This window comes from Bos indicus x Bos taurus, chromosome 16 (genome assembly GCF_003369695.1).
Source record: "Bos indicus x Bos taurus breed Angus x Brahman F1 hybrid chromosome 16, Bos_hybrid_MaternalHap_v2.0, whole genome shotgun sequence".
Taxonomy (NCBI): Eukaryota; Metazoa; Chordata; class Mammalia; order Artiodactyla; family Bovidae; genus Bos; species Bos indicus x Bos taurus.
This window is the reverse complement of record NC_040091.1, coordinates 75,374,270-75,397,533: the sequence shown is the minus strand read 5'-3', so window position 1 is coordinate 75,397,533 and position 23,264 is coordinate 75,374,270. Positions and strand designations below refer to the sequence as shown.

General features: G+C 41.4%; 1 protein-coding gene across 2 annotated transcripts in view; it reads left to right on the top strand.

The window, feature by feature from the left end:
* Positions 1-2,410: 2,410 nt before the first annotated feature.
* The window catches only part of ZBTB41 (zinc finger and BTB domain containing 41), a 39,438-nt gene continuing 18,584 nt past the window's right edge, over positions 2,411-23,264 (top strand). Inside the window, exons 1-5 of one of the 2 annotated variants that reach the window (XM_027565771.1) lie at positions 2,411-2,535; positions 3,169-4,408; positions 16,106-16,313; positions 16,992-17,061; positions 20,534-20,681. In XM_027565771.1, the coding sequence (XP_027421572.1) occupies positions 3,286-4,408; positions 16,106-16,313; positions 16,992-17,061; positions 20,534-20,681 (1,549 nt within the window). In that variant the 5' untranslated portion in view covers positions 2,411-2,535; positions 3,169-3,285. Of the gene's footprint in view, positions 2,536-2,660; positions 2,745-3,168; positions 4,409-16,105; positions 16,314-16,991; positions 17,062-20,533; positions 20,682-23,264 lie in introns of those variants that run through there. The other variant, XM_027565770.1, reaches the window with a different exon arrangement.

Below are 23,264 nucleotides of genomic sequence, written 5' to 3'. Positions count from 1 at the left end.
TATTATCAGTCAAATGTAGTTATTGTTATGGATGTACCTTACTGTGGTTTTAATTAGAATCTCCTTTAAGATGCAATTTAAAGATAATACCTTTCACATATTTATCTCTTTTCAAGCAATGTCTGATCAAGTATTTTACTCATTTTAAATATTTTTTTTCCCTTCTCATTAGCTGTAATAGTTCTTTTTACTTGGGGGACATTATGTTTTTCAAATATATTCTCATCTGCCTTTTGATTTTCTTAAACATGTGTTTAGCTACGCTGGGTCTCAGTTGCAACATGTGGGATCTAGTTCCCTGACCAGAGTTCAAACTCCAGCCCCCTATGTTGGGGGCATAGAGTCTTAGCCAATGGACCAACAAAGAAGTCCCTTGATTGACATCTTTACAATATGCACTCTTCTAGTCTATGAATATGACATATTTCAATTATTTAGGTCTTCTTTAATGTCTCTGAACTGTGTTTTAGGGGGAGTGCTCAGGTATTTCATATTCCCAGGTATTTTATATTTCTGATGCTGTCAAATAACACCTTTTAAGTTTATTTAAAATGTTACATGCAGGGTACAGAATAGTTGTTCAATGGATATTCAATGAGTAAATGAAGAAACACATTTTCATTTTCAGAAATAAATTTGTGAAACAGCCTTTTAAAGAATGTTGAATTAAGACCATGACAGATCAGCAAAAGGAAGCTATAGGGAAGAGGTTCTAAAGAGTGTAGATTTCCTTTCTGTCTTGACTTTTTGGCTCCGCGCTTTCCTTCGCGGCACCCACCCCACTGTTACTTCCTTTGACAAAGACTTCTGACACCTTAGGGACACGGATGTTGGTGCCACATGACTGAGGAAAATACAAAGGCATTATTTTTCATTTTCCTATTGTTCACTGCCAGTGTACTAGTTCATTGCCAGTGTACTAGTGACGGTTCTCCAGAAAAACAGAACTGACAGGATAGATAGAGGATACACTGATATTCTAAGGAATTGACTTGCATGGTTGATTCTGGGGGCTAGTAAGTCTGAAATCCATAGGACAGGCCTATGAATAGACATTTCCATAGGAAACTCAGGTAAGAGTTGATGTTCCAATCTTCAGTCCAGACACTTCACAGCATCAGGCTGAAAACCCAGGCAGAGTTTTCAGGTTGAAGTCCTGAGGAGAACAGCTTCTGCTGGAAAGCTCAGTCTTCGCTCTAAGACGTTCCACTGACTGGATAAGGTCTAACAAAGATTCTCCTTGACCAAATTTTAACCAGGCTCCTCTAAACTCCCTTCTCAGTTAGGTTCTGACTTTTGAGCTTCTGTATTTGTCTCTGCATTCCTCAGTTTAGCCGGAATACCCCACCCTCTGTATCTGATACCTGGTTCCTTAACCTCTTCCCCAACCCCATCCCACCAGGTGATGTCTGACCAATCCCACCTGCCTCCAACCAGAATCCTGTTGGGTCAGTTTAGCCAAAATCCCCCGACACCCCGCGTTATCTCTTGGCAGTTCTCCATCCACTGACATGCCCGCCACCCCCAGGCAGCTCCTGGGCTGCAAATTCCCACTATTCCTTGTCTGGAATTGAGTCCATTCTCTCCCCCACAGGACAGAACCCTACTGAACGAAGTTTGCCTTACCGTTAACAAGTGTCAGGAATAACTTTTTTGTACCAGGTCCATCCACAGGGGAACAGGGAATGGGTTCCCCGAGCTGCTCGGCGTCAGCCTCTGCCTCATTTCCCCGGTGTCTGGAAAACGACACGACTAGGACCGCCTAGTAAACGTGTAGTCTTCGGGGAAGCAATCCCGGCACCACCCGGGACTGCGCTACAAACGCACAATCCTGGGCACTGGCCCCAAAAGTTAGCCTGTGGACCTTTTCTCCTTGGTTCAGCTTTCTTTCCTGTCCTACCAGCTGTATGCTTATGTGTACAATGTTCAATGTTTCTGTGGACGGTAAAAAGTCAAACACTAATTTTAGGAGCAACTGCGTTAGCTGCGTCCTGCTGGGTTCTTCCGACGCGGGGCGGCGTAGGCGGACACGCTGTCGCCTGCCGCTGAGGGGCCGCTGCGAACCGCCCCAGGCAGGGAGAACGCTGTCCTTTCGCGCCGCGGTGCCCCCGCCCAGGCCTCCGCAACTTCGCCTCGTCTTCTCCTCCGCCGGTCCCCGCAAGGCTGTCCCCCAGGGCCAGACTGGCTCGGGCACAGCGGCCCCTGAACCGCCGCGAAAACCCGGACTAACGGACTCGGAGTGTAGTCGCTGGGGTCGCCCGGGAGCGGGGGCATCACGGAGCATGCGCGGGGAGGGTGAGCGCGCGCACATGCGCAGGGCCGCGCGCTGTGGGGGTGGAGGGGTGTCGGGCGGCAGCGAGGCTGCGCGCCGCTGACGTGTTCGGTGGCCGCGGCGGCGGCTGCGGCGGCGGGGCGACGGCAGGGGAAAGGCGGGCGGGGCCGGGGGCTGAACCCGGAAGTGTCTCGGCGCCGGAGCGAGCGCGCCCGGAGTGGAGCTTGGCGGCCGGGAGCCAGCGGGGAGCCCTGCGTTCCCGGGTAAATGGACGCGCGGGGCGTCCGCGCGGGAGCGGGTGGGCGGGCGGCGAGGGGTCGCCGTCGGTGGTGCGGTCTCGGCGCGGCAGCGGCCCGGGGAGGCTCTGCTCTGGCGGTCGTCCCCCGGGTGACCCCGATCTCCTCTCCGCGCCGCTCCCAGGGCAGTCCCGCCGGGCGCCTCCGGCCTTTGGACGCTCGCCGGCCGGGATGAGGTGCGCCTCACCGCCCCGGGGAAGCGTGTTAATGGGGGAGGGGGAGGGAACGTGGGTTCCGTGGCCGCGACGGCCTGAGTGTCAGCGCCCCGGCGCCCTTGCATCGCGAAGGTGGGCGCCTCGACCTGGCCCGCGGCGGGCTCGGGGGAGCCTCCCCTTCTGCCCGCTTTCCCGCTACTCCGTTCGGGAATAGGGCCTGCAAGGTGTGCCCTGCCTCCTTCAAAATTATTCTTTTGTTGGCTGTCTTTTTCTAACCCTGCCCTCCTCGTTCTCCGCCCTAAAATCTCAGCCACGAATGCGTGGAAGCGGTGACTTTGTCATAATTTACTTCTCATTTAGGAAGGTTTTGTTGACAGTACCGCGAGTGACTTAGGATGGCTGGGCCGTGGAGTTGTTTTACATGCTTCTACTCTCTTCTTCACAGACCATGCAACCCTCGGGCACGCCCCTCCAGAAGCTGTGATCCCAGACAATCCTGTTTTCCTTCATAAATCCCTCAAGACACTTATGAAGTTTCTTGTTCTGAAACCGTTGTACTGCAATGAAGAAGAGGAGAAAGGTTACTTCACATCTTGACGAGAAGATCCATCTAGGCTACCATAAAGATTCCCCGGAAGGAAATGTTGTAGAGGAGTGTGACCAAGTAACCTACGCTCATTCCACAGAAAGACCAGCTCCTGAAGCCCTACGCTGTTATCAGGAACTTCCTCCCTCCCCGGATCAGAGGAAACTTCTGAGTTCTTTGCAGTACAATAAGAACTTGCTGAAGTATTTGAATGATGACAGGCAGAAGCAACCGTCTTTCTGTGACTTACTTATCATAGTAGAAGGAAAAGAATTTAGCGCCCATAAAGTTGTCGTTGCTGTTGGCAGTAGTTATTTCCATGCGTGTTTGAGCAAAAATCCGAGCACGGATGTTGTCACCCTGGATCACGTAACGCACTCCGTTTTTCAGCATTTGCTTGAATTTCTTTACACATCAGAATTTTTTGTGTACAAATATGAAATCCCTCTTGTTTTAGAGGCTGCAAAGTTTCTGGATATTATAGATGCAGTTAAGCTGCTAAATAACGAAAATGTTGCCACTTTTCAGTCTGAGCTAACTGAAAAGTCATCACCAGAAGAAACACTAAGTGAATTAACTGGAAGACTATCAAGTAATCATCAGTGTAAATTCTGTAGTAGACATTTTTGTTATAAGAAGTCTTTAGAGAATCATTTGTCGAAAACCCATAGGTCCCTTTTATTAGGGAAAAAACATGGGTTAAAAATGCTGGAGAGAAGTTTTTCCACAAGAAGATCAAAACGGAATCGAAAGTGCCCTGTTAAGTTTGAGGACACCAGTGATGATGAGCAAGAAAGTGGTGATGGGTCAGACAATTTGAATCAAGACAGTTTTGATAAGGAAAAGTCAGATAGAAATGATTCTGAGGATCCCGGAAGTGAATATAATGCTGAAGAAGATGAGCTAGAGGAGGAAATGTCAGATGAATATTCTGACATTGAAGAACAGAGTGAAAAAGATCAGAATGATGCAGAAGAGGAGCCAGAGGCCGGTGATTCCGTTGGAAGCATTCATGAGGGGTTAACCCCTGTAATCATTCAGAACAGTAACAAAAAAATATTGCAGTGTCCCAAATGCGATAAGACATTTGACCGCATAGGTAAGAAAGAAAAGCATGTTTCTTGTCTCTAATAGTTTACTTTTCGTGGGTGCTTTAAAGGTGATTATTAAAAACTAAACTTTGAAAATAACTTTTGAAAAGTATGGAGGGTATTTGATTTTTGATCTGTATTTTATCCTGTTATAAATTTGTTGTGATTCAGGAATTAAGTATTTATATTACCTTTTATTTTCTCTTCCTCATGTCCTGGCAGTAGGTGACAGATCATTAGTTCCTGTGTTTAGTATGAAAAATTCCAGAGTGTCAATAATTACGAATATAGCATTTTGATTTATATGCTAATTTAATTTAAGCGCTATTTTTGAGTCATCATAGAAAATTGAAATAGGCCATATTGTATGTAATTTAATAATTCCTGTACTGTTTCCCCTTGAGCGTGGTAATATGTGAGTCATAAATATAGTCACTTTTCCAGTATCCAGTACTGTTTAGAACTGGGATGTTTCAGATTAAGAATAGTTACAGATAAAACTAAATTACTAAGTGTAATAAATGCCTTCATTCTGTAGGCAGAGACTTTAGGAAGTGTCCTAATAGTATTCTTGGGTTATTATAATAATGAAGAAATCAATTTTTTCTTTATTAGAAAAGCATATATATGAAAAGCATATGAAAAGTGATATGAAAGTGAAAAGCATATAAAAGTGAAAGTATTAGTTGCTCATTTGTGTCTGACTCTTTGCAACCGCATGGACTGTAGTCCACCAGGCTCCTCCGTCCATGGAATTCTCCAGGGAGGAATACCTGGAGTGGGTTGCCATTCCGGTCTCTGGGGATCTTCCCAGCCCAGGGATCGAACCTGGGTCTCCTGCATTGCAGGCAGTCAGTGAATATTTAATTTCAGGAGAGCTTACTTGCTAGTAAAATAATTTTTGGAGGTGTCTTATATGGACTTTATAATGTGAACTTTAAAATTGCAGCAGTTCACCTATTTACATATAAATGAGAGTTATGAAATTGGGGACTGTATTTTACCACATAGAATGATAAAAGAAGCTGCTGCTGCTGCTGCGTTGCTTTAATCGTGTCCGACTCTGTGCAACCCCATAGACGGCAGCCCACCAGGCTTCCCGTCCCTGGGATTCTCCTGGCAAGAACACTGGAGTGGGTTGCCATTTCCTTCTCCAATGCAGGAAAGTGAAAAGTGAAAGTGAAGTCGCTCAGTCGTGTCCGACTCTAGCGACCCCATGGACTGCAGCCAGATTTTCCAGGCAAAAGTACTGGAGTGGGGTACCGTTGCCTTCTCCATAAAAGAAGCAGATAAGTATTATTTGACCTTGTAAAATTACTTACATACATTTAATATATCCCCATGTGTCCCTAGTGGGTCAGATGGTAGAGTCTGCCTGCAGTGCTGGAGACCCAGGTTTGATAACCTGGTCAGGAAGATCCCCTGGAGAAGGAAAGGCAACCCCCTCCAGTATTCTCGCCTGGAAAATCCCATGGACAGAGGAGCCTGGCAGGCTTCAGTCCATGGGGTGGCAAAGAGTCAGACATGACTGAGCAACTTCCCTTCAGTCACTGATGTTATTGAGTTAGGAGGAAATTGGTTAAATAAGGTATTGATAATCATTTGCTCTCAAAATACTCAACAGTGTAAACTATGACACAGCAGTAGGTGCCTTTTTTTTTTGCTTTTTTATGCCTTTGAATATTTTTTTCTAAATTAGAATGCTTTTGACAGTCCAACTTAATAATTGTTCATGGCTATTTTTACTGTGTTTAAAGTTCTGTGCAAATGAATAGAGTAACTTTTTTTGAGCAACTAGTCAGTTGGAAGAGTGTGTGAATACAAGTAGCTTGTTAAACTAAGGCTGGTAAATATTCTTGTGGAGCTGTGAACACATACTGTGAGCATTACAGGGAACAGAAGAACATTCTTGAATTGAGATACCTGACAACATTTCATCTTTCTAGTTGATTCTGCCTTTTTAAACTTTGTATTCTTAGCACACGCTTCCTGTGTCATGCCTTGTTCTCAGTCGGGCTCAGTTGCTCAGTCGTGTCCGGCTCCTTGCCACCCCATGAACTATAGCCCACCAGGCTCCTCTGGTCATGGGATTTTTCCCGGCAAGGATACTGGAATGGGTTGCCATTTCCTTAATTTGGCCTAATTTGATTTGAGATGTGTGAGAGCAGGGTCAGTCTGCCAGTGGCATTGTGGGCCCAACAGATAGATATCAGGCTCTTGTATCCAACACTGGGCCTGTGGGATGCATTGTGAGCAAGGGATTCTGTGTTCAGGTAAGACAAGGAAGACGATACTCAATCTCTATTAACACTCTCAAATTCTCTAGCAAACAAACCTGTTAATTTTACTTAACCTGGCATTTTCTCAGATAACTTTATCACGGGACATTTGGAAACTCCCGGGAAACTAGAGTTCTGTGCACACTATTTGGGGAAATACTGCATAAGTTAAGTTCTTGATGTACTAAGAAGAAGGCATTTTGCAGCTTTTTGAACTAAGGTTAGTTCAGATAATCAGATAAAAGTGGGTATCAATAGATCACATTGTCAGCTTATTTCCAGCCTCCTTTCTGAATGTGTTTTATATTATCCCCCTCTTATTGAACCCCTCTTTTGCTTAGCCTCAATGGGGCTGCTGACTTCTCCCCTGTGCAGAGAAAGAGAAGAGATTGAGATTATGATTTTATCATACTGGTTATGAAGCATTGATATGAGCTGTGGTGATGTCAGACTGCCTGCATTTTTGAATCCAGGTCTTATGTGAGTTACTTCACCTGTGTGTACTTTTGTCTTCTCACAGATAGAATGGATGATGCTAATAGTACCTTCTCATGGGGGTTACTATGAGGATTAAATAGCATAGTCTTTGTGAAATTTGTGTGAATATAGTATGAAATTACAATACTGTGAAATTTAGGTGTGCAGTGAATGCAAGCTGCTTATTCATCATTAATATAGTTTCTAAGTGTCTGTACTATGCCAGACACTAAACAAATATGAAGTGATATGTTCTTTGTCATCAAGAATCTTAGAGATTAATGAGTACAGGCAAAAACAAAATTATAATAAAGATAATCTTATCAGGACAGGGACAGAGGCTTAGGGGAATCTGGAAAGATTTCATGGAGCAGGTAGCATTTGAGCTGAGAACCTAAGAAAGGGAGGAGCTTGCAAGGCAGAAGGACCAACAAGTACAAAGACTTTAAGGTAGTCAGGTTCTAGAAATTGCTAAAACTAGGGTGATTTCAGGGTGGGCTGCTGCTGCTAACTCGCTTCAGTCGTGTCCAACTCTGTGCGACCCCATAGATGGCAGCTCACCAGGCTCCCCGTCTCTGGGATTCTCCAGGTAAGAACACTGGAGTGGGTTGCCATTTCCTTCTCCAGTGCATGAAAGTGAAAAGTGGAAGTGAAGTCGCTTAGTCGTGTCTTGACTCTTTGCGACCCGGTGGACTGCAGCCTACCAGGCTCCTCCATCCATGGGATTTTCCAGGCAGGAGTGCTGGAGTGGGGTGCCATTGCCTTCCTCGTCAGGGTGGGCAAATAATGGGCGTAATGAAAACGATGATAGATGAGGATTGGGAAGTGAGCAGAGGTCACATTTTGAATGGTTTATATGCAGTGCAGAGGAGTTTTTAATCCAGTAAGTGATAAAAAGTTGAGAAAACAGAGGAAATGACCGCCATAGGAGTTTTAGAAAGGTAAGCTGGCTTCAGGGAAGAGAAGGAAGTTGGAAAGAGCAGAGGGTTATTCAGGCTTGGGCTAGGAGGATGAGCAGCATTGGGAATGGGACGCGGGACAGGGTGGATCAGAGCTGCAGGCTTCAGTGGACTGGTGACCGGTAGAATGAAAAGAACAGGCAGATGGAGAAGACCTGTGATTCTTCAGTGTCCTCCTGTATCATCTCTATCAGAAGTCCTCTTTATTCTTGAAACATTTCCAGGGCTACTTTCCAATAACCCTTGTATCACCCACATTTCTTTAGGAGGTTTTTAAAATGTCCACCTAGGATTTTGGTTCTTATTTCCCTGCCTCATCAGATTGTGAGCTGGAAAGTGTTGTCTGTTACTTTTGGTTAGTATCCTTCATGATCCTCCAGGTCATTTCAAATGGAATAGTAAGTTTTCAGTAAGCTCCTCTTTAGTTGAACTAAGGTGAAAGATGGACCTCTGACTTGTAAGAAGCCTTTAACTTGCTGTTTCAGAGGGGTTTATGAGAGGCAGCTAATGAGCTCTGGAACCATATGTAGTTTACTAATTTGATTCTCTCACTTTGGATCTTTTACCTTTTTTGGTGTGTTTCATAGATGCTTGGAGTCAGACTCCTGATGCAGTTGTGTTATTCCTGAGGCTCCAGCTGTCCTCCTCTCTGCCCATTCTCATGCAGATAAGAGTCCTTTGACCTTTCCCCCTTAAACTGAAAACCTCGGGTTAAAAGGCAAAGATCAAATTGGGAAAAGATGACAGATGGGAGTGAGAGAAAAAAAATTTGGATGATTTGTCTTTTCTGTCCTTTCCTTAGATTAAATTTGATCTCTTCTAGAAGCAAAAAAAATGTAGCTTTAAAAAAAATGTGACTTGTTTAAGACTATCCTGACAGATTCCACTTGGTTCTGAATAGGGAAGAGTTTTGACTTACGGCATACTTCTCTACTTTAAAGTTAAATATTTTAGTGAAGTGTTCTTCACGCCATGCCAAATGATTTGAGGTATAATTTAAGATTTGGCATATGAGATATATAATGAGCTAATTTGGTGATGTTTCTCTTTGAAAAATCTCCACATGAAATCTGATAATAATTTAGCATGACCCCCCCCAAAAAAAATAATAATTTAGCATAACCCATTTGGAATGAAACCCAAGGTCAAGTTTTGGTATGTATAAATATGTGTTTTCTATATCTCCTAATTTGGGACATAATTCATATTGGGATTCAGTCAGAAAAATGCTGTGGATGAAATTTCTTAATATTATGTATTTTCTATTGGTGATCAAGAATGGTTGGGCATAACTTAGTATTCTGTGAAAGAACATTTTTTTGATGGAAACTTTATTTGATAACCTTGAAGTAAACACTTGATTTATACATTATTATTGAATTCCCCCCACCTGATAAGAAAGAGAGATTTGTTGTCTGTGTTCATGCGAGGAGAACCCCACCCTCAACAGCCTTACCAGTTGATTTAAACCTGGGATTTCATTGTACATTTACCTGACTTTGTGGTTCAGCATTCCCTCAGAAGCTATGTCTCTTGTTGTTCAGAAATTCAAAGCCATGCAGATAACATATCCTGCAGTGCCTCTGTGCATAAATTTGAGTTGACATAATAGAAATGTGTTTTTTATTTTAGAGATTCTGATTGTTAAAGTGAATTATTCAAATTTATCTATTTTCATAGGTGTCTTTGGATTTTACTGAATTTATTTTAAAACAATTTTCTTTTTGGGGGGTTAAATCCTGTTAAGTCTTCTGGTCTGTAGGCAAATGGAAGTTTAACAATCAGAAGTAGTTTTGATCTTTAACTGCCACTCAAGACTTTCTTGACTCTAAATAAAGGGAAATTCTACTAATTGTTAATTTAACATCTTCCCAACAGAGGTATTTTCATAGAAAATAAAAGGTTTGGGGAAGATTTTTCTTATAATTTAAGATTTTCATTAAGTTGCTCTTCCTATTCACTTGGGTAAAAATCAGGAGACTTGAGTAGTAGGAGGTTAAGTTAGCTTTCAGTTCTGAGACTCTGTGCGAGGTATGCAGTCAGTCCCCTGGTAAGAATAGTCCCATTCCAAAAATCACTTGTAATTTAATCATTTAAAAATTATACTGTATACTCTTGATTCATTATTTACGTAATTTAAAAAGCAAGCTTATGAAAAATGTGAAACATAAAAACTTTTATAATCACGGAAAACTTTTTTGCTTTAATTTCATAAAATGACCCCTATCTTTGCCAAATTAAAATTATGGGTTATTAGTACATATTAATAATGTTTGGATTCTGTACCTGTTCTGGTAACTGATAAATGCGTAAAAAGTATTTTGGAATCCAGTACAAGCATGCTATATTTTTTTAATTCATTAATTTAATTGGAGGATAATTCAAGCATGCTGTATTATAATAGAGAAATATTAAAATCAACTCAGAAAACACTTCCCCTAAGAAATTTTTATAGCAGTATTATTCTGGTTATATCCTGCAAAAAATAATAAAAATACATGCTTTTCCAACTTTTTTTGGATAGTTCAAGGTTAGAAACATGGAACATGGAACAGACTGGTTCCAAATAGGAAAAGGAGTACATCAAGGCTGTATATGCAGAGTACATCATGAGAAACTCTGGGCTGAAAGAAGCACAAGCTGGAATCAAGATTGCCAGGAGAAATATCAATAACCTCAGGTATGCAGATGACACCACCCTTATGGCAGAAAGTGAAGAGGAACTAAAAAGCCTCTTGATGAAGGTGAAAGTGGAGAGTGAAAGAGTTGGCTTAAAGCTCAACATTCAGAAAACGAAGATCATGGCATCTGGTCCCATCACTTCATGGGAAATAGATGGGGAAACAGTGTCAGACTTTATTTTTTTGGGCTCCAAAATCACTGCAGATGGTGACTGCAGCCATGAAATTAAAAGACGCTTACTCCTTGGAAGGAAAGTTATGACCAACCTGGATAGCATGTTGAAGAGCAGAGACATTACTTTGCCAACAAAGGTCTGTCTAGTCAAGGCTATGGTTTTTCCTGTGGTCATGTATGGATGTGAGAGTTGGACTGTGAAGAAGGCTGAGCGCCGAAGAATTGATGCTTTTGAACTGTGGTGTTGGAGAAGACTCTTGAGAGTCCCTTGGACTGCAAGGAGATCCAACCAGTCCATTCTGAAGGAGATCAGCCCTGGGATTTCTTTGGAAGAAATGATACTAAAGCTGAAACTCCAGTACTTTGGCCGCCTCATGCGAAGAGTTGACTCATTGGAAAAGACTCTGATGCTGGGAGGGATTGGGGGCAGGAGGAGAAGGGGACAACAGAGGATGAGATGGCTGGATGGCATCACTGACTCGATGGACGTGAGTCTGAGTGAACTCCGGAAGATGGTGATGGACAGGGAGGCCTGGCGTGCTACGAATCATGGGGTCGCAAAGAGTCGGACACCACTGAGCGACTGAACTGAACTGAACTGAAGGTTATGCTAAGTCGCTTCAGTCGTGTCTGATTCTGTGCGACCCCATAGAGGGCAGCCCACCAGGCTCCCCCATCCTGGGATTCTCTAGGCAAGAATACTGGAGTGGGTGGCCATTTCCTTCTCCAATGCATGAAAGTGAAAAGTGAAAGGGAAGTCGCTCAGTTGTGCCCAACTCTTAGCGACCCCATGGACTGCAGCCTACCAGGCTCCTCCATCCATGGGATTTTCCAGGCAAGAATACTGGAGTGGGGTGCCATTGTCTTCTCCGGAACTGAAGGTTAGAAATACATAATTATGTTATATGCATATTAATATGTATGTGTATGTTCAGTTGCTCAGTTGGGTCCAACTCTTTGTGACCCCATGGTCACAAAGGCTCCTCTCTTCGTGGAATTCTCCAGATAAGAATACTGGAATGGGTAGCCATTCTCTTCTCCAGGACATCTTCCTGACCCAGGGATGGAACCACAGTTTCCTGTTTTGTAAGCAGATTCTTTACTGTCACAGCCACCAGACAAGCAAAATATGCATAGATCATCATATGGTCTGTGCTTAAATACCTTGTGGATTTTTATCATATTTTGGTTTTTCTTTGCTTATAATGTTATCCTTCCCCCCTACATTAAGGGAAATACCTTGGTTCCCTTTCTTCAGTATTCTTATGTAAGTGCAGTGCAATTAATTTTTAGATAATACTCTCTGTGTTTATTAAATTTAATCATATTTGTTTAATTAAGGAACTAAAAAGCCTCTTGATGAAAGTGAAAGAGGAGAGTAAAAAAGTTGGTTTAAGGCTCAACATTCAGAAAACTAAGATCATGGCATCTGGTCCCATCACTTCATGGGAAATAGATGGAGAAACAGTGGAAACAGTGTCAGACTTTATTTTTGTGGGCTCCAAAATCACTGCAGATGGTGACTGCAGCCATGAAATTAAAAGACACTTAATCCTTGGAAGGAAAGTTATGACCAACCTAGATAGCATATTGAAAAGCAGAGACATTACTTTGCCAACAAAGGTCCGTCTGGTCAAGGCTGTGGTTTTTCCAGTGGTCAAGTATGAATGTGAGAGTTGGACTGTGAAGAAAGCTGAGCGCCGAAGAATTGATGCTTTTAAACTGTGGTGTTGGAGAAGACTCTTGAGAGTCCCTTGGACTGCAAGGAGATCCAACCAGTCCATTCTAAAGGAGATCAGCCCTGGGTGTTCTTTGGAAGGACTGATGCTGAAGCTGAAACTCCAGTACTTTGGCCACCTCACGTGAAGAGCTGACTCATTGGAAAAGACTCTGATGCTGGGAGGGATTGGGGGCAGGAGGAAAAGGGGACGACAGAGGATAAGATGGCTGGATGGCATCACTGACTCGATGGACGTGAGTCTGAGTGAACTCCAGGAGTTGGTGATGGACAGGGAGGCCTGGCGTGCTGCAGTTCATGGGGTCACAAAGAGTCGGATACTTAGCAACTGAACTGAAGTCCCATTTGTTTATTTTTGTCTTTATTCTCATTACTCTAGGAGATGGGTCAAAAAGGTCTTGCTGCGATTTATGTCAAAGAGTGTTGTTCTGCCTATGTTTTCCTCAAAGAGTTCTGCAGTGTCTGGCCTTGCATTAGGTCTCTAATCCATGTTGAGTTTATTTTTGTGTATGGTGTTAGGAAGTGTTCTAATTTCTCTCTGTTACATGTCCAGGTTTCCCAGCACCACTTATTGAAGAGGCTGCCTTTTCTACATTGTATATTCTTGCCACCTTTGTCAAAAATTAGGGGACCATAGGCACTTGGCTTTGTTGCTGGACTTCTATCATGTCCCACTCATCTGTATTTCTGTTTTTGTGCCAGTACGATACTGCTTTGGTTACATAGCTTTGTAATGTAGTCTGAAGTCAGGGAGCCTGATTGCTCCAGCTCTGGTTTTCTTTCTCAAGATTGCTTTGGCTATTTGGGGTCTTTTGTGTTTCTATACTAAGTAAAATTTTTTGGTCTAGTTCTGTGAAAAATGCCATTGATAGTTTGATAGGGATTGTGTTGAATCTGTAGATTGCTTTGGGTAGTATGGTCATTTTTACAATATTGATTCTTCTAATCCAAGAACATGGTGTGTCTAAATGTCCATCAACAGATGAATAGATAAAGAAGATGTGGTATATATGTACAGTGGAATGTTACTCAGCCATAAACAGGAGCGAAATTGGGTCATTTGGAGTGATGTGGATGGACCTAGAGTCTGTCATACAGAGTGAAGTAAGTCAGAGAAAAATAACATATATTAAGGCATGTGTGTGGGATCTAGAAAAATGGTACAGATGAACCTATTTGCAGGGCAGGAATAGAGACAGACATAGAGAAAAGACTTGTGGACCCTGGGGTGGCTGGGAAGGGGAGGGTGGATCTGGAAGGTAAGATTGACATATATACATTACCATGTGTAAAATAGATAGCCAGTGGAGACCTGCGGTGTAGCACAGGGAGTTCAGCGTGGTGCTCGTTGATGACCTAGAGGGATGGGATGGTGGGAGAGAGGTCCAAGAGCGGGGGGACAGGTGTCTACATACAGCTGATTCACGCTGCTGTACAGCAGAAACTGACACAACCTTGTAAGCAATTGTTCTCCAAAAATCGTATTAGATGCATGTAATAAATTGGTGAATGTAGACAAATAATTATGATTATCTTTTTTCCTCCTGGCCTTAGAATATTTTGTTTTTTATCTAATCTCCATGATACATATAAGACTTACATATTTTTAAAAAGTGTGTGGGTGAAATGTTTATACTTGCTTATTAGCTTTCGCCTGAAGAAAAATTTATGTATATATTTTTTTCAGGACAAGGCAAAGCTAAGCTTATCATAGAAAATTACTCTTCATATTGATAGTGCTTTTTCTTATTTCTATTGCCTTTCACTCAAAAGTATCCTTAATTAAAATTTCTATTTTATGCTACTAGATGTGCATATTCACAGCTTTGATTACAGAATAATAATAACAGCCAGCATTAACTGATAGGTTATAATGGGTTAGAAAACAGTAGTGTCTTATGTGTATGAATTGATTTATTATTACGCTAATCCTCTGAAGTAAATACTATTATTCCATTTTTATTTTTGCATATTTTCATTACGCCACTATTATTTTTTCAAATAAGAAAGATTTGAGAAAGGTTACTTGTCCAAGGTCACATAGCCTGCAAATTAAAGTGTTGTGATTCATGTCCAGGTGCCTGGATCCAGAGTCTCTGCCCCTACCATTAATACTGGTGTGCCTCTATAATGTGAAATTGTATATTCTGAATAATAATGTAAAAGGCTTTTAGTATAAGGTGGCTCAGTGGTAAAGAATCTGCCTGCTAGTGCACGAGACATAGGAGATGCGGATTCCATCCCTGGATCCGGAAGATCCCCTGGAGAAGAAAATGGCCACCCACTCCAGTATTCTCGCCTGGAGAATGCCATGGACAGAGGAGCCTGGAGGGCTACAGTCCAGGGGGTTGCAAAGAGTCAAACGTAACTTAGCAACTAAACACACTACCACCACCATAAGTAGGAATATAAATAAAAATTAAGCCAAAATGTATCCTTTTATTTCATTTTTTAGTTGTCATTTTTCTTTTTGGACAAGCTGTGTTAAAATTTCTTTTTTTCAATTTTTTTTATTGAACTATATTTGATTTACAATATTGTGTTAGTTTCAGGTGTACAACAAAGTTACTCAGTTTTATATATATATAAATTCTTTCCCATGATAGGTTGTTATGTGTGTGAGTCTGTTTCTGTTTGTAAATAACTTTATTTGTATTATTTTTTATATTCACCTGTTGTATGATAGGTGATTTTGTCATATTTGACTTACTTTGACTTAGTATGATAATCTCAGGGTCCATCCATGTTTCTGCAAATGGCAGTATTTCACCATTTTTTATGAGTGGGCAGTATTCCATTATATATATATATGTGTGTGTGTGTGTGTGTGTGTGTGTGTGTACACGTATATATACATACAACATCTTTTTTATCCATTCATCTGTTAATGGACATTTAGGTTGTTAGGGCCTATAATTTAGGACATTATACTCAGAATATAATACAGATCTCACATTAATATGCCTCCACATGTCTGCATTATACCCGTTCATTTTGTCATTTTCTTACTTTTCTTTGTTACCTAAGTATGTGGGCTTTAGTAACTTCATGTTAAGCATGCAGTCAAGCCCAGGTGGTGTACTTGTGTCCTAACGTCTTAATAAGTTGGAGAAGTCTTGTATGAATGGGCTGTAGTATAAATTTTGTTGAGTAATGCTAGATTTGTAGTACCCTTTCCAGATTTCCTTCTGTGGGAAGAGAGATGAAAATATATGAGCTATATAATATATTATGCTGCCTTTTGTGATATTTTTAAAAAGTCTGCTAATCTGTAAGTTTCTTTCAACGTGTGTCTATTAAGTATACTGTTTATCATGAGATTTTATTCCACCATCTAATTTCAGTCACTGTGTAGTAAATGTACTGAATTTAATTTTAATTTCTGTCTCTTCATAGGGAAGTATGAGAGCCACACACGTGTTCACACAGGTGAGAAGCCCTTTGAGTGTGATATTTGTCACCAGCGCTATTCGACAAAGTCTAACCTAACTGTTCACAGAAAGAAGCACAGTAATGAAACAGAATTTCATAAGAAGGAGCACAAGTGCCCTTACTGTAATAAACTTCATGCAAGCAAGAAGACTTTAGCCAAGCATGTTAAGAGGCAAGTATGATCTTGCTTCCATAGTAGACTTTAATATGCCTTCTCATTTAAATATGTAGTGAGCCAAACACATCTATGGAGTGCTTGTCTCCAGTCCTTTGATTGCTTAAAATTTTCTAGATGACAAATTTTTTAAGAAAGGAACAGCAAATATTAGTTCATACTTGTGAGATTAAGTTTTTTGAGATTGCAACAAAAACAATCTATACTCTAGAAATTTAAGAAACAGCATTTTTATTATCCTTGGTTTTGTGTCTTGGGTTTTGACAAGTATATTTTCAACGTATATGATTATACAACTCCAGAAAACTTATTCCTCATACTCAGCTTTGTCTTTAGTATATAAAAATTTATGAGAGAATATTTATATTTAACTGAGAAATTAAATTTACTGAACTATGGACTAAAGTCAAGTGAGTTGCCTTGAAGATTCTCTGTGAATAGATAGGTTCCTGAATATATTTAAAATGATTATGTTTTAGTTTGACTATTTCTGCATAAATTCAGGCACACATTCATATATTAAAATGATAGCAATTCTTTAAATACTCAGATGTGCCTGTCTCTAATAAAGGAATCACTGCTTGATTCTTATAATTACTGTTAACATGTCAAATGGAGTACTGACTTAACTAATATCATCTCTTCCTAACAGTATTTTAATTTTTTTTCTGGTAGATTTCATCCTGAAAATGCACAGGAATTTATATCCATTAAGAAGACTAAGAGTGAAAGTTGGAAATGTGATGTAAGAGATTTTAATTTGTAGTAGAAAAACCCCAAATTAAATGTAGTGTGAACTTTTGTGAAAGTAATTAAATTTTAAAGTAATATAAACTTAGCTTATATCACTTTTAGAATCTTTTATACAGTGTTATTCTAATATTTTTACAAATTAAGCCTGGTATGAGTTACTTTTTGGATGATGGACCTGAAAAATAGTCATCCTAGATTTTATTTTTATTGTAACCACTATAACGTGTTTCTATAGCTGTCTGTATAAACTGTGACATTACTGTTGCATATAATATAAAATGTTAGAATTTTCCCTCCACTTCTGATTATCAGTTGCTATGTGTCAAACCACCTGAAAACTTGAAAGTGAAAGTGAAGTTGCTCAGTCATGTCTGACTCTTTGCAACCCCATGGACTGTAGCCTATCGGGCTCCTCCGTCCATGGGATTTTCCAGGCAAGAGTGCTGGAGTGGATTGCCATTTCCTTCTCCAGGGGATCTTCCCGACCCAAGACTCGAACCCGGGTCTCCTGCATTGCAGGCAGACGCCTTACCATCTGAGCCACCAGGGAAGCCCCTGAAAACTTAGTGGCCTTAAATTACTGTTTCACTTTCATTTTATCACTTTGGGGGTCAGTAATAGCAATGGGGCAGGAGTTTGCTAGGTAATTCTTCTGTCCCACGTGGCGCCAGCTGAAGTCACTCAGTTGTTTTCAGCTGGTAGGTGGTCTGTCTGGTCTGATCCGGTCTGGTCTGGTTTGGAGCTGCTCCCAAAGTGCCTCACTCACCTGGCTGGAAGCTGGTATTGGTCTGCAGCTGGGAGCTCTGCCAGGCCGTTGGCCAGGGTTGCTTCCTGGAGCTGCTTGAGCTTCCTTCCAGCATGGCACCTGGGCCCCAGGAGGGAACGAGTGTTCTAGGAAGCCAAGGTGAGCAGTACCAGGCTTTTTACAGCCTCACCTTGGAAGTCTCACAGCACCACTTCTAGCATGTTCTGTTGGTCACACAAGCCACTCCAGCCAGGGAAGATTTAAGGGGAGTGGAATCAGTCTCTATTTTACAATGATAGGAGAAGCAATGAATTTTTAGGTATTTTTTATTCTTCTATACCCTCTAAAGTCAGTCAGTTTAGTTCAGTTGCTCAGTCGTGTCCGACTCTTTGCGACCCCATGAACCGCAGCACGCCAGGCCTCCCTGTCCATCACCAACTCCCGGAATTCACTCAGACTCATGTCCATCAATTCAGTGATGCCATCCAGCCATCTCATCCTCTGTCGTCCCCTTCTCCTGCCCCCAATCCCTCCCAACGTCAGAGTGTTTTCCAATGAGTCAGCTCTTCACACGAGGTGGCCAAAGTACTGGAGTTTCAGCTTCAGCATCAGTCCTTCCAATGAACACCCAGGGCTTATCTCCTTCAGAATGGACTGGTTGGATCTCCTTGCAGTCCAAGGGACTCTCAAGAGTCTTCTCCAACACCACAGTTTAAAAGCATCAATTCTTCGGCGCTCAGCTTTCTTCACAGTCCAACTCTCACATCCATACATGACCGCAGGAAAAACCATAGCCTTGACTAGACGGACCTTTGTTGGCAAAGTAATGTCTCTGCTTTTTAATATGCTATCTAGGTTGGTCATAACTTTCCTTCCAAGGAGTAAGCGTCTTTTAATTTCATGGCTGCAGTCACCATCTGCAGTGATTTTAGAGCCCAGAAAAATAAAGTCTGACACTGTTTCCACTGTTTCCCCATCTATTTGCCATGAAGTGATGGGACCAGATGCCATGGTCTTCATTTTCTGAATGTTGAGCTTTAAGCCAACTTTTTCACTCTCCTCTTTGACTTTCACTTTTCACCCCCTAACATAGTTTTTCATTATTTAGGTAAATACTGTTTAAATGAGTCACCAGCTGTCATTTTGTCCTTTACTCCAAAGCCTCAGTTTATGACCGCATTCTCACCATTTCTCTGATCTCAGCTTCTAGGAATTGAAGTTAATTATTTGGATCTTATTATAAGATGGTTTCCTTACCTTACTAAGTTTTATCATCCTCACGTGTAAAATGATAATAATTGTATCTACCTCCTAGGTTTGTTGTGAGAATTAAGTAAAGTAATCCATGAATCACTTAGCTTTGTGCCTGGTATATAGTACATGCCATGTTGTTACACCTGGTGGATAGTACATTGTTATTACAGCAGCCTGCCCCCCCACCCCCCCACCCCACTTTCTAAATTTGATGTCTACTGGATTTTTTTTTTTTTAAGTTTTATTTTATTTTTATTTTTTTTTAATTTAATTTTATTTTATTTTTAAACTTTACATAATTGTATTAGTTTTGCCAAATATCAAAATGAATCTGCCACAGGATGTGTTCCCCATCCTGAACCCTCCTCCCTTCCCATACCATCCCTCTGGGTCATCCCAGTGCACTAGCCCCAAGCATCCAGTATCGTGCATCGAACCTGGACTGGCATCTCGTTTCTTACATGATATTTTACATGTTTCAATGTCATTCTCCCAAATCTTCCCACCCTCTCCCTCTCCCACAGAGTCCATAAGACTGTTCTATACATCAGTGTCTCTTTTGCTGTCTCGTACACCGGGTTATTGTTACCATCTTTCTAAATTCCATATATATGCGTTAGTATACTGTATTTATGTTTTTCCTTCTGGCTTACTTCACTCTGTATAATAGGCTCCAGTTTCATCCACCTCATTAGAACTGATTCAAATGTATTCTTTTTAATGGCTGAGTAATACTCCATTGTGTATATGTACCACAGCTTTCTTATCCATTCATCTGCTGATGGACATCTAGGTTGCTTCCATGTCCTGGTCTACTGGATTTTTTTAAAAGTTGTGTCTATTCTTCTTTCTGACCACTTTTAAGAGATAAACTTTCAAGTAATTTTTCTGAGGTTTTTTTATTCCAATTCCTAATCAAATATATGGCTGGTATGACATATAATTAATTTTCAAATATACATTTAATGGATTTAGAAATGTTGACCAGGATTAAGATTACTGTATAATCTGAGGAATTAGCCTATTAGAAATGTAAGATGTTGAAGTAATTTCTTACTATAATTCCTCCGGGGCTTCCCTGGTGGCTCAGTCGGTAAGTGATTTGCCTGCAATGTGGAGACCTGGGTTCATTCAAACCCTGGATTGGGAAGATCCCCTGGAGAAGGGCACGGCAACCCACTCCAGTATTCTTTCCTGGAGAACCCCATGGACAGAGGAGCCTGGCAGGCTGCAGTCCATGGGGCTGCAGAGTCGTGACAGGACTGAGTGACTGAGCACAGTGCACATAATTTCTCAAGGCGTTCTTTTTTTTTTTCTGTACAATCAGTTGATTATACTTTTGGTAAGTTTTTTCTTTTGGGAGAAATTCCTGACTGCTTGAATTTATATGTTTATTTCTCATCAAAGCTTTATATTTTTATTTTAGATTCATGTTCCCTCACATTGTATGTGCGTTTTCCTTTAGATTTGTAAGAAATCTTTTACTCGAAGACCACACTTGGAGGAACATATGATTCTCCATTCTCAAGACAAACCTTTTAAGTGCACCTATTGTGAAGAACATTTCAAATCACGATTTGCACGGTTGAAACATCAAGAAAAGTTCCATCTGGGTAAGCAGATTACTTTTCTAGGAGCATCACAGCCACTGTTGGTGAGCACGTCATGCTGGGGAGACTGCTGCTGTGGGACCGCTTAGGAGAGGAGCTCGTGTGAGGGGGCAGGGCTCTTGGAGACGAGTAAACGCTGGGTGTGTTTTGTTTTTGGTGGCGCTTGTGGTCGTGGTCGGAACTGCATTATTTACAGTTGATTGTCGGATAGGTTTGTGAGTGCCTGGGCTAGGCATTTTTGTTTGTTTGTTTTAGAAAAACCTCATTTTTCAGAAAGTGCAGTAAACTTGGTACACTTGGAACGCAGGGCTGTATTTGCTGAGTTTTCTGCCTCCTGCTAGTGGGCACAGTGGAGACTTGTGTTCCAGATAGGTGCATTTATGACAGCTTAATCCCAGTAATGAATTATCATCATCCAAGTAGCCTTTTCCCTGTCCTATTCACTGTTTTTATTGACAACTTGGATAAAAGATAATATACTTCATGTTTTATCAATATGCAGCATGACATAAAGCTCGCAGCGGGAGTGGTAGCAGAAAATAAAAATGTAAAAAAAAAGTCTGTCAAAAAAGTTAAAACAAATTAACTTAAAATTAATTATGAATAAATACAAAGTTATACATATGGGAACAATCTGACTTCCAGTCATTAGGAGTTGCAGAGCTGTAAAATGGTATAGAATCCAAAGGCCTCAGTTTTCAGATGGGCTTATTAACAGCAGAGGCCTTTTAGATACTGTCTGAATCAGTAATGTCATATGACTGACAAAAGCAATGGTAGTTTTAAACGACATTAATGAAAACGTATTGTTCAGAATTAGGAAGGTCGTCATCTCACTGATTTTAAATTGATCTGGAACATTGCATTCATTTATGGATACCATATTCAGGATGCATATTGACACATATTCCAGAGGTGGGTAATTATGGCAACATAGGGCCTTAAGATCATGTCATCTGAAAAACTTTTGAAGGACCTTGAAATATTCTGTTTAGGAAAGGGAGACAGAACAGCTGTCTTCGGATATTCTCAAGGCTCTGTGTACACAGTGAGGAATACAGTTGCCCCTCAGTATCCGTGGGGGTTGGTTCCAAGACTTCCCCAGACACCCAAATCTGAGGATGCCCAAGTCTCTCCTATAAAATGGGGTAATGTTTGCATATAATGTGCAAATCCTCCTGCATACTTTAAATCATCTTTTGATTAGTTAAATAATACCTAGTACAATGTAAATGCTATTCAAATAGTTGTAAATACAATGTGGGTTTCCCTGGTAGCTCAGTGGTAAAGAATCTGCCTGCCAAGCAGGATACCCAGGTTCGATCCCTGGATCAGGAATATACCTTGGAGAAGGAAATGGCAACCCACGCTGGTATTCTTGCCTGGGGAAATCCCATGGTTAGAGGAGCCTGGCAGGCTACAGTTCTTGGGGTCATGAAAGAGTCAGACATGACTTAGCATGTAAACAACAACAAAATACAACATAGATGCTATGTAAATGGTTGCCAGGGCCTGGCAAACTCAAGTTTTGCTCTTTGGAACTTTATGGAATTGTCTTCAAATATTTTCTATCACTTCATGGGAAATAGATGGGGAAACAGTGGAAACAGTGTCAGACTTTATTTTTTTGGGCTCCAAAATCACTGCAGATGGTGACTGCAGCCATGAAATTAAAAGACGCTTACTCCTTGGAAGGAAAGTTATGACCAACCTAGACAACATATTCAAAAGCAGAGACATTACTTTGCCAACAAAGGTCCGTCTAGTCAAGGCTATGGTTTTTCCTGTGGTCGTGTATGGATGTGAGAGTTGGACTGTGAAGAAGGCTGAGCGCCGAAGAATTGATGCTTTTGAACTGTGGTGTTGGAGAAGACTCTTGAGAGTCCCTTGGACTGCAAGGAGATCCAACCAGTCCATCCTAAAGGAGATCAGTCCTGGGTGTTCATTGGAAGGGCTGATATTGAAGCTGAAACTCCAGTACTTTGGCCACCTCATGTGAAGAGTTGACTCATTGGAAAAGACTCTGATGCTGGGAGGGATTGGGGGCAGGAGGAGAAGGGGACGACAGAGGATGAGATGGCTAGATGGCATCACTGACTTGATGGACGTGAGTCTCAGTGAACTCTGGGAGTTGGTGATGGACAGGGAGGCCTGGCGTGCTGCGATTCATGGGATCGCAAAGAGTTGGACACGACTGAGCGACTAATCTGATCTGATCTGATTTTCTATCTGGAGTTGGTTGGAACTGCAGATTCTTCAGGGTGGTGTTCAGTGGGCAGGGCATAGCAAGTACACCATACTTCTTTTTCGCACATCCTTGGTCTACCTTTTGGTTTGCCCTTCAGTAGAATTCTGTCTTCTCTCCAGTCATTTGGTAAAACCATGGTGACATTTTGAATGCAGTTAAAGGTCAATATTACTGTAAGAAATTTGTGTTTAGTTTTTGTAAAACAACAGAAATGTGCCACAGTGTTTTCAGTCTAGACAATATCATTACATTTTTTTGGTTATAAGGAGCAACAGTATATTTCCAAACCATGAGCTCTCTTAAGTCCTCTGTTTATCCTTTGAAAGTTTCTTATTACC